Here is a 15,689-nt window from a genome sequence, read left to right as displayed (position 1 = left end):
GCCTGCCAGGCCATTCTATCTGGCCCACAGGGCCCCTAAAAAAATTTTAGAAAATTAGTATTTATCTGCCCCTGGCTGCCTATCATGCAGTCCTCAATGGCTTGCCAAAACTCAGTAAGTGGCCCTCTGCCCAAAATAAATGCGTGCCCCTGATCTGAATAGTTCTGTTTGAGAACGTAGTAATAACTATTATTACACATAAAGTAACTTTATTACTTTATGTAAAGATCTATCTGGTAGGTTTTGAGAGGTGAAGTCCAGGGGAACAGCTTTTGGGAAGTGGGGAGTGGATAAGAGGATTTCCACTAGAGTGTGCTTTTAGACCCACTTGTGGTTTCTAACTTTCATCTTGGCCAATAGTTAACTGGTTTCCAATTACATTTTCAGCTTTGCCCCATGCACCTCCTGAGTGTCCTGTCTGCTTGGAATAATGGAAAAGCAGAGGGATGAAGCCTTCTCTTTCCTTTCCTGAGTGTCCTAATTTCTGGAGGATATAGCTAGCCATCGTTTCTACATCCCCACCCCAGTTTCCTGGCTCTTATAAAAGAAGTCTGGATGATACTTTCTACTTTTCCCCTACTCCTAGCAAACAGTATTTCTACATGCTGCTGGTCTGTGAATATATCTTGAGATTAGAAAAGCTGAACAGAGAGAGAATGGAATCGGTTGAAGTTTGATATTGCAATGGTTTCAAATAGAAGCAGTGAAGTTGACTAGAATCTTGTTCGTTTCAAGCAGCTGGTGCACTTTGACAAAGCCGTGAGCAGCAGAAATACTAGACCTGTCTGTCTAGTGCAGGGCCTGTCAACCTTTATAAGCTGCAGGCTGGAACAACCGAGCTCCAGTCAAGCATGTGTTGAGTGACTTCAGTGGTGTGTCAGCAGTGAGGGGGGATTTGGTGGGGCCAGGGAACTGGGAGCTGTGCTTGCACTGCCTCCATTTCTCCTAGCTCCTCGCTTCCTGGCTGGGGTGCAGGTACAGCTTCCATCTGGTGGGGAACTGAGCCAGGGCTGGGCACCTGGAAGCTGTCTGCACTGCTGCCAGTTCTCTCCCATTTCCTGGCTGTAGTGCAGATTCAGCTAGAAGCTGCCCAGCCTTAACTCGGCACCCCTCTGGCTGGAAGCTTTGTCTGCACTGTAGCTGGGGAGTAGGGGGCAGGGAGAAGGAGCAGCAATGTGGGAGCAACTTCCAGCTGCCTAGCCCCAGTGCAGCTCCTTGCTGCCCACCCCCAGCAGGGGTGTCGGCATAGGCAAAACCTTCCAGCCTCCATAGGCTGGATTCAGCCCAGTGGCCATGTGTTGTTGACTTCTGGTCTAGTGAGTAGATCTGAGGGGGGTGGTTGTTTGTTTGTAGTTTTTACTCTTTTCCTTAAGCAGTGCCTAAAATGAACCCACTGGAGTTATTTTTTTTATAAACTTTGGATGGAAAATTTAGCATAATTAAATTCTGTGCTTCATTTTGAATTGGGAATTTAGGCACCTTTTATAGTCTTGTAGAAGTAGAAATATAACTCCTTTCCTTACTTCTCCTCCCTTTTGTTGTGAAGGTGTAGGTCTGAACAGTACCACTCAAAGTGTATTGAGTCGTCCCATGCAAAGGAAACTTGTGACATTAGTCCACTGCCAACTAGTAGAAGAAGAAGGGCGGATCAGAGCCATGCGTGCAGCAAGGTCACTGGGTGAAAGAACAGTCACAGAGCTTATCCTTCAACATCAGAATCCTCAGCAACTCTCTTCCAATCTCTGGGCTGCAGTGAGGGCTAGGGGCTGCCAGTTTCTTGGGCCAGGTACGTACAAACCAATTCACTAATCCCACTGTTATAACAATACAGGGATTGAAAAAAAAAAAAAGAGGCACATCACTTATCTAGATGCTGCAGGCAACTGAACTCCTCAGGCTAATTTACTAAGCAGCAACATCATTCTTATGAGGTTTTACCAATAGGTTTTCTCACTTAATGATAGGTCTGTTGAGTTGTTTTAATGATAGTACTTGACAGACCTATCTGTTCAGTAGGGGTGTGCAAAGCGGGCCCTATTCGGTTCAGATTCGGCCCAAATCGGGGACAGTGATTCAATTCATTGATTCAGATCAATGTTCCTGATTCGATTTGGCTGAATTGAAATGTGAGGATTCAGTGCTGATGCAGAGAATCAGCAATTTGGACGTAGACACAGCTTTAAATGTTTTTTCTACATACCTCGAGGTACCAGCGCAGCTTGTGAACACTGCGATGCTGAGGCAGATGGAGCATCTCACAGGAGTGCAGAGGGGCCCCCCCACATGCTTGGCGGTGAACCTGGAAGTGGGCCAGAAGTGCTTCTGGTCTACTTCCAGGTCTGGTGGGGTGGGGTCACGTCACCTCGGCTTGGCAGTTGGCCATGGGAGGACCCTGGTTGGCTCCCCCAGACCCAGGAGGCGCTAATTGCTGAGCCACAGGAGGGTGCGGGGGGCCCCCAGCGCACTGTCCAGTGGACCCGGAAGTGGACCAGAAGTGCTTCTGATCCATTTTCAGGTCTGCTACCAAGCATGCTAGGGAGCCCCCTGTGCTTCTGTGGGATGCTGCATCTGGCCCAACATCGCAGCATTCACAAGCCACCTGGTACCTAGAGGTATGTAGAAAAAATATTTAAAGTTGTGTCTATGTCCAAATTGCCGAATCTTTCCTCATCTCTCTGAATTGATTTGGAGGGTTCTGATTCGATTCGGAGATTCAGCCATCGATTTTAAGTCCAAAAATATCCTTAAAAACCCCCTGTGTTTTATTGTCATGAAGAGATGAAGTTGAGTGTAGTTTGTGGAGTGAAAGAACAGAGTGCTACCAATCAGTGGCTATGATTTTTCCAGTTCTGACATTGACTATGTATGTGTTCAATCAGGTTTCATAAAACTGATTTCTCATGTGTGTGTTATATGTAAATATTTCTATTTAAATATTTTTTCTCTAATAAAATGTGTCTATTTTAACTTTTGAAACGTGATGTGGTTATGTTAAGGCATACCCTAATTACAGTTATTAAATGCATTTTCATTAAATATTACAAGCAATACAAGTGTTCTGACAAAATTTAAACAAAGTCAATCCACTGAACTGGTAGAACCAGGCTAAGCATCTGGAACAGTTTGTTGAAATGCTAAACCAGCTTTTGGTAACAAAACCTCTTTCCACCAGTATCCTTATACAACTTCTTGTTCTACTGCCTGGAACAGAGATGCTTAGTGATTTAGAGTGCATCTGGTGTGCTCTAGCTTCTCTTTTATGCCTACTAAAAATATAACACCTTTTCTTATAGTACCTGTTTTCTTTGAAGGTATATGCTCTATTCCCTCTTTGTGTTAGGGTATCTTGGTAGAGGAGAAGGGGTTACTGGTTCCTGTACCTACTTTAACTTGTTCTCCCTCTCTCCATTAATACCAGAGTGTTTTGGAATAGTTTTTTACATTCCCTGACACCTTCTGAGAGATCTGTAATGATTTTTCTCTATTCCACAGGACACAGCATTGGACTGGCTTTTGCATCTGTTTCTGGGAAAACCATGGTAGAAGTGCAAGATTGCCCTTAGTCTTGCTCACTTATCTGTTTTTTTTGTTTTCTGTGCTGTATTTTCTAGCAATGCAAGAAGAAGCCCTGAAGTTGGTCCTTCTGGCTCTGGAAGATGGATCTGCTTTGTCACGAAAGGTCTTGGTTCTTTTTGTGGTACAGAGACTGGAGCCACGATTTCCTCAAGCTTCTAAAACCAGCATTGGGCATGTTGTCCAGCTCCTTTATAGAGCCTCCTGCTTCAAGGTATAAAGTAGACCCTGCTTGGTGCAGGAAACTTTTACCTGTTATATTACAGAAAATATTACATTGGAACTACAAACCAAAGTCTTCTAAAAATAATAACTTTTATTTCTTTGCACTTTTGCATTCAGTTGTCTAGTTCATAATAAGCATTATAGGCACTTGTATTCATAGGAAGCATTTCTACTTTTGTCAGATCCCAAATATTCAGTTTTTTGGTTTCACTGGGGGGGGGGGGGGGGGGAACTTAGGCTGAAGTTTGGTTTCAGGTGATGCGTAAAATGTGAATTTGGTCTCCGTCTGGGTTCTAAAGCAGGGGGTCAGGAACATTTTCGGTCAGAGTGCCAAAAACACCTGCAACCTTGACTACAAATGTTGGCGTGCCAGGGGCAGATGGTGGGGGAGCCACAAGGGGGCCAGTTCTTATTCTGGCAGCGCAGCCCCAGTCCCTTCCCCAGTGTCTGCCCCGAGGCACATGTGCCAAGCAAATTCCTTCACATGCCACACCTTAGCTCTGGTGCTGGGGGTTGCCCTCCTGTTCTAAAGTACGCACAGTATCAATAACACAATACAAGTTTAGCATAATTTTTTGCCTAGCAAGGACTGGTACTTGAAGAATCCCAGTGTATCTATTGACTGAACAGTATGGCAGTTAAGATTTGAACTAGCTTGGGTGTTATATGTTGAGAATAAGGTGCAAGAAGCCTTTGCTATTGTTGACTCCAGCCAGTATTTATAGTGTTGATTCCCTTCTCACAGTAACATAATTAGGGATGGGAGACTGGGACATCAGCCACAGCACCAATTTTGAGCAGATACAAGAATGGTGGCTGCGGGCTCTGCTGGCCCAGCCACTGTCAGTCTAGCCACTGAGGCCAATTCAGCATGTGAGCAATTCAGTATATGAGTATGTAGGTAAGCAATTCAGTATTTGAGTATAGGTAAGTTTGTATAAGGGCATAATGCATACACATAGTATTATGACAGCAGTTAATACCTTTTCAGAAGGAAGAAATATAATTTGGTAATTAACCTGAAAATCCACTTGCCATTGGCTTGGCTCTGCCATTCAGTTTAACTGTGTTCGTTACGGTGGGCTGATTTTCTTTCCATCAGGTTACCAAACGTGATGAGGACTCCTCCCTGATGCAGTTGAAGGAGGAGTTCCGAACCTATGAGGCTTTGCGGAGAGAACATGATTCTCAGATTGTGCAGATTGCCATGGAGGCAGGTTTACGGATTGCACCAGATCAGTGGTCCTCACTGCTGTATGGAGACCAGTCCCACAAATCCCACATGCAGTCCATCATTGACAAGGTAAAGCAGATTCAGATCAATCCCGCTCTTGTCTACAGGTCTTGGTAACTTAACATCAGCAGTGTACTGATGTATTTGATGGACAGATGATGAAACTTAATCAATTTGTGCTATATTCTTTCTTAAGTTAACTTAAGAGTTGTTAAAATTGGCATAGGTACATCATAACCAGTTTAACTTTGGTCTGTATGTCTGTGACTTGTACGTTTTCCTGTCGTTCTGTTCTTTCCTACTGCTTTCACCAAATGGAGAAACCATCTCACAGTGCAGCAGAGCATTGATATCTAGCTGGTGTGATGGAACTTTGCTTTCTGAACAGCAAGCTTAAAAAAAAAAAAAAGGAACCAATTTTAATGATTTTGACACTGAAATTGCAGGGTTATTGCTGTTACCTTTGCTGTCCATGTTCCATCTTCCTTTCTTTTGTCTGTGCAGTATTACTTTTGTTTAAATTATGTTGCCAGTCTCTTGGTCCAGGAGCTGTGATTACCATTTGATGTTTTTGCATGCTAGTTGAATACAGATGCTTATAAATATCCATGCCCTATTATTAAGGAGAAGCACAAGCAGAGGGTTAATGTTATAGAGTAATCTTACATGTTGAAGATCTTTAAGTACGCTCCGTTTTCTAGGAATAGTGAATGATGAAACCATCATAGGTGAAAATGGAATGAAAGCTTAGGGAAGATGAAATGGTGAAACACTTTAAAACAGCAAGGGCTGCTTTACCTGTAGAAAGTTAATTATTATAATTTTTTTAAGTTGCAGACCCCGGCCTCATTTGCACAGAGTGTTCAGGAACTAACCATTGCTCTCCAGCGTACTGGAGACCCAGCCAATCTGAACCGGCTTCGACCTCATTTAGAGCTCCTGGCTAACATCGATCCTAGTCCAGGTAAACTGGGGGGCATATAGTGTCTCCTTTAATAAAAGGAACTTTCCCTTTCAGGGTGAGTAAAGGGAGGATCCTGTCTGAAACCAGCTTGCCAGAGGCAATAGGTGCTGAGAAGCTAGGTTCTTATTTTGGAACCTAAATTAGATCCAGGTGGAATATCCTCTCAATACAAATGGTGAAAGTTCTTTTATTTAAAACCAGGCTTCATGTATTTATGGAGGTATTAGTAGCGATTAGTGCAGAGTCTTGGTTCCTTTCTCAGATACTGTACATAGTCAAATCCAAGATGACTGCGAATTTAAGATGAACCCCCAATAATTAGATGCGGTATATAGAAAATATATATAATTTTGTTATAATTTTCTACGTATACAATCTAATTATTGTAGGAAGGTCATCTTAAATTTGTCCCCCCACCGCAGCTGCAGTGAGCCAGCAGTGGGAGGGAGAGGATGTGCCAGAGGAAGGGGAGGCAGGTGGCTGTCTTGCGCCGCCGCGCATGCCCCTCCCCAGTTTGTACCCCTGCAGCCTGTGTCCCCTTCTCCTCTGCCTGGTCCCCTGCAGCCTCTTGCCCCCACCCCACAAAATTTGAGGAGGTTGTTTTGTTTCACTTTTTAAAAACGTTGGGTGATTACAGTTTCCAAGAGGACCTTCCAGATGAGGACCAGTTTGTTCTTGATATAATGACACAGTGCCTTCTCTCTGAATCTGCCAAAAAAAACTACATGCAGTTGATGTGCATGTCTGATATTTTATAGCTTTGGAAAGGAAGAATGAACTGAGATTAGCAGCATGATTGCTATTCTATCCCTATGGCAGCAATAAAACTATCAGATATGATAGTTTGCTTGTTGGGGGCTGAGTTTCTCATGGGAGAACAGATAAGGAGAGGTAGAATGTTGGTCAGGTTCTTTTTTTCTAGTGGCCAGAATAGTCTGGGAGGAGGACAGGCTATCAAATATTTCCTCAATCTCTTTCTCACTAGGCAGAAAATTGTGGGGGACTGAGATATGAAAGAAAATTTCTTCTCCCTTTCTAGAACTAGAGAAGAATGGGACTTCAAATGTATCTGATGCTTATTATCCAGGAGTTGGTACATGAAACTACCAGCACCACCCTACCTCCCCTTTACCTGCAATTAAGATCCCAGTTGGGCAAGGTTTCTTACCTTGATTTTGCAGTGGGCCACACTTGGTTCAGTTTATATAAATATTCCTCCTACCTCTAGAAGACAGCTGATAAATTAAAGATCTAATGGGGATAATGAAATTCAACTACGTTACAAAATTTCTGGAGGCATTTAAACGTAAATAAAGCCCTCGTAAAGTCCTTTTGAGTCTAGATTGTCATTTTCAACCTTGTTAGACTCAAGGCACCCCTTGGAAAATGCCAGACCTTAGTTTTCACTTCGTTTTTGACTACAGAAATGTAATATAGTACTTCTGTGGCAGAGAACTAAGACAGACCACAAAAGTCGGAATGTTTTTAATGCTATGGACTCCTATTTGAAATCTCTGGGTTTTTGTGAATTGTGTATGCAAACCTAACAATACTAATTTTGTATAGTACCCTGGGCACCCTTGAAAGGATCCCAGAGCCACGGCACCCTGGTTGAGAATCACTGGTTCAAAGTATATATGTATGGTGGTATATTGTCAGCTGAATTAAGTAGCTGGAAAAGAAGCTAACCAACTAAAAGCATAAATGCATACCTCTTTCATAGTGACTAATTATTGCCATGCTTTTGATTATAGTTGGGTTTATCAGATAGCTCTGTTTTACACTGAATGGCACAATTTGTGTTGCCGTGCAGTGTCTGCAGTTCTAGACTATCTAGGTTAACGTTGATACGGAATGGTGTTACCTAAAGGGATGTCTGTGTGACATGAGGTTTTGCAGAGAGAGCAGGTTGTTGGATAAGAAGACCTGGAACCCAGCCTTCATAAACAATTCACTAAATATTAACACATCAGGGAGCTCTCTTGTCACAGGGTTAGCAACATTAAACCAATTTTTGATGCAGTGTTTGTAAAGTGCATCCAATAGAACATTGGGGTGAATACAAAAGATTTGATGTAGGGAGTTATTTTGCAAACAAAAGATGTGTGCATATTTATACAGTACTGTCAAAAGTAGAAATATTGAAATAATTTTCTTTATTGTCACTCTTAATTTTAAAAAAGCCAAAACTGAATTAGGACCTAAATTTCCAATGTCCTGAATTCCTGAAATGGTGTTAAATAGTGGCTTATTGGTGTGAAGCTTGGTTGATATGAAGCTGTTTGATATGAAGCTTGGTTCTCTGACCTTGTAAATAATTTAATTCTTTAAGCAAACGGTGCCCTCCGTGATACCTTTAAAGTTCTTTGTTGATACTCCTGTTATTTGTTAAATTTTATTTAACATTTATTGGTTTTAAATGTGTTGATTTTTTGTGAATGTATTTCTTGCAGTTTACTACTACTTTGGTTTTGGGGGGGTTTTTTATGTTTGTTTGTTTTCTAAACTGAAACCTTCAAAAAACAGTTGTGGAAAATTCTTATTAAGAATAAAGTATTGTCTCTCATGTGGATATTTTAGATGCCCCATCCCCAACTTGGGAACAACTGGAAAATGGACTAGTTGCAGTAAGGACTGTGGTACATGGACTAGTTGATTACATCCAGAATCACAGCAAGAAAGGAACGGATCAGCAACAGGTAAAGACTGTTTCTATTTGTATGTCATATCTAGCAACATGGGTTCAAATGCATGTTGTTAAAACACCTTTGGAAGTCCCTAGTGAACCTTAACCATACTAGGAAATTTGTCACACCAGTTTACACAGCATATCAGTTTGAAAAGAGAAGAAAACAATCTACCTGAAGGTAGCGGGAAATTAGCAGGGATCCTGGTTTTCTCTGTTTTAAAAATGACAAATTCTCTGATTAAAACCTCCCAAATCTGTGATTTAAAATGGAACACCACCCATGCCTCAATCACTATAATAAAATAAATTTTGAGTGCCTATAACTTCTGGTATTTTAATTTTAGGTTTATCATGGAAAATCAGAGCTTCCTCTGCCCCCTTTGCTCGCCAGGATGCAGGGCCAGGCCCCTCACTCCCCATCCACAGCCCCCCAGCCCTGTGCGGTGCTGCCACTGCAAGCTCCACAGTACCATAGTGAAGTGCCCCCTGCCTGCATGGCAGCAACGAGGGGTTCAACTCTGCACCATCGCCCTCACTGCTGCTGGGTGGGCAGGGGATGCTTCACCAGGGTCTTGTGGGGCTTGCAGCGGCAAAGAGCATCCCCTCCTGGCCACTCTCTGCCCTGCCGCACTGGGTCCAACCCACTAAGAGGCCCAGGGGGGGAGGGCAGCAGGGCAGGGAGCCAGAGCTGGCAGCAGACAGCCCACCCCCTACCCTGCACACAGATTTGGTGGGGCATCTGCCTGACTGGGAGTGCACGCAGCAGTGGGGAGCCAGCCCCACTCGTCTTTCCCCCTTTCTGGACCAGCTGCCTGCGGCTCCATCCTGTTCCCCACCAGGGCCCAGCAGTCGCACATTCTGGCCCTGGGCCCCAGCCCTGCCCATCTCCCAGCCCCTCCACCAGAGTTACCTGCGAGAGCTGCTTTCCAGGCTGCCTGGCAGCCATGTGCATGTGTGAGCAAGCATATGCACATGGGGACCCTGCCTCACCTCCTTCCGCTCCCCCCAGCCCTTTGCAGGCTGCAACTCTGCTACCCTGCAGAGAGCTCTTTGCAAAAGTGGAAAGTCCATATGTTTCTCTGTTAAAATGAAAAATCCACATTTTTCTCAGTTAAAACGGAAATCTGCATTCCACCCCGCCCCCCCCTCCGTTTTCCCACAGGAAACGGAAAACCCGGATCCCTGGAAATTAGTACACTAGTCCCCAAAAAGAGCCTAGGTGGTTTTGTGTAGTGGTATGTTTTTTAGGTTGGTTTGGTTTTAAAGCATGATTCAGCTCAGTGATGACTTTATTTAGTGAAAAAAGTATTCCCTGTATTTGTTTGTAATGATTCTCTGAAGTTTAAGCATTTGCAGAATTTTAGATGAAAAGAGGTATTATAAATTCCTAGGGTGAATATCTTTCAAAAACCAGGTAAGATATAACTAAACTGTAACTAGCTAATAATCACATAATTTACACAGTCTAGTCTCTTGAAAGCAAAGAGGATCAAAATTTGCTTTGGAAATGGGATTTGCCATAGTATAGTGCACAAATGGGGTGAAAAACCACACCCTTCTACCTCCAAAGTAAAACAGATAAAAACAGAAAAGAGCTCTGTTTATCCATCTTTTATAAAAAAAAAAAAATCCTTCTGATTCTTTGTTTCAGTTGGCCAGTAGAGGGCAATCTGCTCTCATAGCCTAGTTTTGTTCTGTCTGATGTAACTGGTTTAAAAAAAAAAAAAATCTTAGAAAACAAGCCGACACCTCCCCCACACCACTTTGTCCTAAACATGAGCAGGATTGGGTCCTGAGCTATCCACAGATAATAACTAACGTTGTCTAACTACAAGCCTATTATGCAGATACAAACAACACTGGAAAGTTCAGGGAGATCTAACTATGTAGCAAGTTTAGAAGGGTAATAAATCATTGTGAACTAACAGGAGAACGAAGAAAAGTGTAATAATTGGCAGAATTATATTCTGTAACTCAAACAGTTTGAACTTCTGCAGATTTTGCTGAACATTTATTCTTTTTTGCTTTCTCAGTAAATAGGCAATTTTTAGGCAACCAGATTACCAAGCATTATGCTAACTTAAGTGGATAGTTATTTAGTGAGGCATAACGTAGACTTACCTTTACTTGTCACTGAACTACAGCCTGTTCTCTTTAGGGGTATGCGAAGCTTCAGTCACTAATTTGATTCAGCCCAATTCGGCAGCTGAATCTCCAAATCCGAATCAAATCAGGAGACACTTTAATCCTCTCTGAATCAAATCAAATTGGAACCCTCCAAATTGATTTGGAGAGATTTGATGGTTTGGACATAGACACAACTTTAAATGTTTTTTCTACATACCTCAAGGTACCAGGTGGCTTGTGAATGCTGAGATGCTGGGGCAAATGGAGTGTCCACAGGAGCATTGTGGGGGGGTCCCCAATGCGCTTGGTGGCGGACCCAGAAGTGGACTAGAAGCACTTCCAGTCCACTTCTGGGTCCACTGCAGAGCTCCAGACTTCCAGTCTGCTTCCTGGTCCCCCTGGCTCGGAGACTATTGCCTCCTGGGTTGGAAGTACCCGATCAAAGTACTTCTGGCCCACTTCTCGGTCCATGTGGGGGACACCTCCCCCCCCACCCCTGCTCCAGTGGGACACTCCATCCACCCCACCATCTCAGCGTTCACGAGTCGTGCCTGGTACCTCAAGGTATGCAGATAAAACATTTATAGCTGTATCTCTGGCCAGATCGCTGATTCTCTGAATCGGCATCGAATTTTCAGATTCGGATTTGGCCAGATCGAATCGGGACAGTGATCTGAATCAACAAATAGAATAGCTGTCCCCCAATTCGGACCAGATCCAAATAGAATACAGCCCATTTCACACACCCCTAGTTCCCATCCAAGCTTAGTAAGAAGTTATACTATATATAGCAGCAGCTGGCAAAATACAGCCCACAGGCTGCATCCAGCCCTCCAAGTGATTTTCATCTGGTCCATGGACATCCACCAATTAATTGTACCTAGCTCAGCCCACACACTTTGCTCCTACCCTACTGCGTGGGAGGGCCCCGGTCCTGGCCAGCATGCACAGCTTCTGGGCATGGCTGCTGCTGCCACTGCTGGAGCTGCCAGATCTGCTTGGCTTCCCCGGCCTCCAGCGGCTCCTCGTTGTGTCCCTGCTGCAGCGCTCATTCTAGGCAGCACATAGGGAAGTGGCACTGGCAGGGAAAAACTGCAGCTGAGCAAGAGCACGGGGCTGGGGCTGGTGGGAGCGTGGAGCCTGGGGCCCGCACCCAGCAGGGTGGCAGGAGCCTAGAGCTCAGATGGACAGGGTGTAGGTATGGGGGCAGGGGAACCCCATGGCGCACAGCCCCTGCCACCAGCAGCAGCAGGCAGCTGGCCCTTGGGGTGCTCCCTTGGCGGCAGGGTTGTGTGCCATTGGGAGGGGCGTGTGAGAGGGTCCCCACATCCTGTCCACCCTCCCTCACACCCCACAAACCCCAGATAGCCACACACTGGCCACATACCCCCCCTCCATAACCTCTCCACACATACTCATACCCACACCCCCCAACATACCGTGCACACTCTCTCTCTCTCTCTCACACACACACACCCTCCAACATGCCTTATACCCCATCACACAGCCACACCCCCTCACAAACTCCACACACATATTCGCCCAGCCCCTAACCACACCCCACACACTCCCCCACACCCCCCCCATACAGTATACAAGAGTAAGACTTTATTTTTTGACATAAGCAATCACCTCTATATAAACTACACAAACACACAAATTGAGACAAAAATATTTGTGGCCATTTAGCTGAAATTATTGCCCACCCCTGGTATATAGGAATTGCTATAAATGTATTCTGCTGTCAAAATATCTACTCTAGACTCCAATATAATCTTTTATCAGACTCAACTTTAAAACGTCTCCAGTTTCAGTTGAGGCCCTTTCTGATTAAGTTAGTAATATGTTCATTTTTAAATATTCTAGTGGAAGAGCATTGTAATCAGCACATTCTCTGTTAAATTTTTATGGTAATTGATATTAAATATTATTTTTGTTTTTAACCTGGTCAGCCTCCTCAGCACAGCAAGTATAAAACATACATGTGCCGAGACATGAAGCAAAGAGGGGGGTGTCCCCGTGGGGCCAGCTGTACCTTTGCACACTCGCAAGAGGAGCTAGAAAAGTAAGTCTCTCCTGTGCTAGAAAATGTTTACTCCTTTGTTCTGCCATTACATATAGGAATAATTTATCAGAACTTTAGAAGTTTGGAGGAGGGCTTCTCTACATGTTACCTTAAAAACATTTAAACTGTTAACTTCTTGAGACTATAACAGGGTGGGGGTGGGGTTTTTTAATGTAAAGTTTAGCATGTATATAATCCTCAAGATAGAATGCAAACTTTGCCTTATCTGGCAATAATAGACTTAAAAATATTTAAAAACATGAAACAAGCATGCACTATACAATGTGCTGAAATAAAAAAAAATAGGTTGCCCTTGACTGTATCCAGGGGGGGCAGATCCAGGATGGGTGCAGTGGTATAGTTGCACCCCACCTTCTACAGTGTAGGTCAAGTGCCAGTGGCTCCAGTTCCTCATGACCCTAGATGCTTCAGTCTTCTCTGGAGTCCAAGGTGTGGTTGGAGCCCTGGGCTAGTGTGGAATGCCCAGGGGGGACCAAGCAGGGAGCAGGTGAAGGAGGGACCCATCCACTGCTGTCACTGTCCCTAGGTGACCCAGAGGTGGGGTGGAAGCCCCAGGACCACTGCTGCTCTGCTCCAGCTGGGGGCTGAAGGAAGCAGCTGTGCAGAGTGCCAGGTTCAGACAGCAACAGTAGGTGGGTCACTGCTACTTACCCTGCAGTAGCTTTTGAGACCTACATGGGATTCAGGACTTGGCCAGTGATGATAAAAGGCAGTTCTTACTTCCAGCATCTCCTCCAGGCCCACAGAGGACATCAAGAAGGGTGGGGGACTTGCCTGCTGCCACTGCTTTCCCAGGCTAAGCCTAGCACCCTGTGGTGTCACTCAAGCCCTGGCTGGAGTGGAGCAGGAACGGCTCTGGGGCTCCCCCCCACTCCTGAGTTAGCTGGAACAATGGCAGCAGTGGGCAGGTCCCCTCTTCCTATGTTCAGAGGCAAATCCTAGTTACTTCCTGCTGAAAAAAGGAAGGAGGGATGGGAGAGGTACCTTTCAGCATTGCAGGGGAGGTTGTTCTGTGAGTAGGCTAAGGGAGAAGGATGGAGAAATTTTCCTGCTTCAGGGACAAAATAGTCCCTGGCAACTGCTGCTGTGGCATGGTCTGTCTGCTGGAGGGAGTGGGCTGCACTCTCCTTGAATTCTTAGATCTGCCTATGACTGCATCCAGGTATGTGTACTTACGTTTTCCAATTCTTTTTGCTGATCACTTCAACTTTTTAGTCAGGTGAGAGAGTGTTTGGATCTTGTCATCGTTCAAGTGTATACATTTTGCTTAGTCATCTTTATAAGGCTTTTATATGATTTAAGAGTTGGAAGCTTGGAGCAGGCCCTGCTGAAAGCAGTCTTCCTTTACCAGAAACTCATCTGAACTTGTCAGCTTGCCTATTCTTCAGTGATTTATAAACAGTTAAGTCTAAGGTTATAGCATACTAAAAATAGCAGCTGGACAAGTGAATTCTGTGATATAGTCTTAGTACAGCAATTGGACATTTGAAAGATCATAGCTATGTTGGGCTGAATTTCCTGACTTAAAATGGCATTTTCAGTGGAAAATATGAAACTTTTGTGTTGCTTGGTTTATAATTTCTCAATAGTCCTCCATTTTGGGTCTGGAATTACTTATGATTGTTTTCAGTCCAAAAGTTAATTTTGATAAGTTAGTTAAAATGCCAGTCAGATATTGAGAAATGTCACATGGATGTTTTGGAGGAGTTTTATATATTTTCTTTCAAATAAGAAAGAAACAAAAACCCAATGAAATAATACAGCTGTATTTTAATTGTACAGAAATAATGGAGTCCTTGTTCTTGCCTCTTTTCATTAGACTAGGGTTTTTGGGGAGAATGAATGCTTTACATCTAATTGCATGCTCCAGTCATCACTTGGAACAGGGGTAGGCAACCTGAGCCGTGCATGCCGTAAGTGGCATAGGTAGCCTCCTGTATGTGGTACGCAGCAGATCAAGGAACACATCAATAGAAAGAGCAGGGAGCAGAAAGCAGGGAAAGAGATCAAGCAAGGGAGTACAGGAAAGGGAGCAGAAAGCAGAGGAAGAGATCAAGCAAGGGAGTACAGGAAAGGGAGCAGAAAGCAGAGCTGCTGCAGAGCAGAAGGGGGAAGAGGATTGGAATGGTACTCAGGGGATTATCTGGTGGTGTGCCTGCCACAAAGCTTATTTTCCAAACCAGTGGAGAACAATTCTCTCTCTCATCTTCCATCCTCTTCCTACCCATCTATTTATATTGGCATGCATGTAATAAAAGTAACTGGAGCAAGGATAAGCTAAAGTACTGGGGCTAGAAATCTTCATGTTACTAGTTTTGATCAGTGATGATACAGATATTCAGAGTTTTGCGCCCACCATGAAGGAGACTTATTTTCTTTCCTTCCATTTCGGTGTTCATAGAATTCTAATTGACCAAGCTGTTCAGGATAGTTAGTACTTTGGGGAGTCTGTTACTTTAACTCTGAAACAGTTATATGTGAGGGGTCTCCCATCTATTTTGCAGATGAAATCTTGTGTCAGGACTGGATTTGGCTGCGTCGGTTGCAATTCTGCTTAGAAGATGTAAAGTTGGTGTAAAGTTGTGGTTTCTAAAGACGGCTTAAGAATGTTGAGCTATAATTCTGACCTGGGCCTTTGTCTAGTTAACTCCAATGAAGAGAGGTTGGATTCATGATTTAGAAAGTTAGTAAATTTCTGAAGAAGAGCAAAGTGCTGGCATACCTTAAAATAACATTTGCTTAGAGATCTGCTGAAGGAACTACTACTTGCCACTTATTTCCTATGTCTTTT

General features: G+C 44.0%; 1 protein-coding gene across 5 annotated transcripts in view; it reads left to right on the top strand.

Annotated features, from left to right (window-relative positions):
• Window positions 1-15,689, top strand: part of RC3H1 (ring finger and CCCH-type domains 1) — a 104,073-nt gene that overhangs the window by 61,502 nt on the left and 26,882 nt on the right. For 4 of the 5 annotated variants that reach the window (XM_014596008.3, XM_006272938.4, XM_014596007.3 and 1 more), the window contains exons 4-9: window positions 1,547-1,786; window positions 3,612-3,787; window positions 4,901-5,101; window positions 5,864-5,996; window positions 8,577-8,695; window positions 12,765-12,877. In XM_014596008.3, coding sequence (XP_014451494.1) covers window positions 1,547-1,786; window positions 3,612-3,787; window positions 4,901-5,101; window positions 5,864-5,996; window positions 8,577-8,695; window positions 12,765-12,877 — 982 coding nt within the window. The remainder of the gene's footprint in view (window positions 1-1,546; window positions 1,787-3,611; window positions 3,788-4,900; window positions 5,102-5,863; window positions 5,997-8,576; window positions 8,696-12,764; window positions 12,878-15,689) is intronic. The other variant, XM_059728326.1, reaches the window with a different exon arrangement.

Source organism: Alligator mississippiensis, chromosome 5, assembly GCF_030867095.1.
Source record: "Alligator mississippiensis isolate rAllMis1 chromosome 5, rAllMis1, whole genome shotgun sequence".
Taxonomy (NCBI): Eukaryota; Metazoa; Chordata; order Crocodylia; family Alligatoridae; genus Alligator; species Alligator mississippiensis.
The sequence above is the reverse complement of the archived record's forward strand: the minus strand, read 5'-3'. Positions and strand labels throughout refer to the sequence as shown.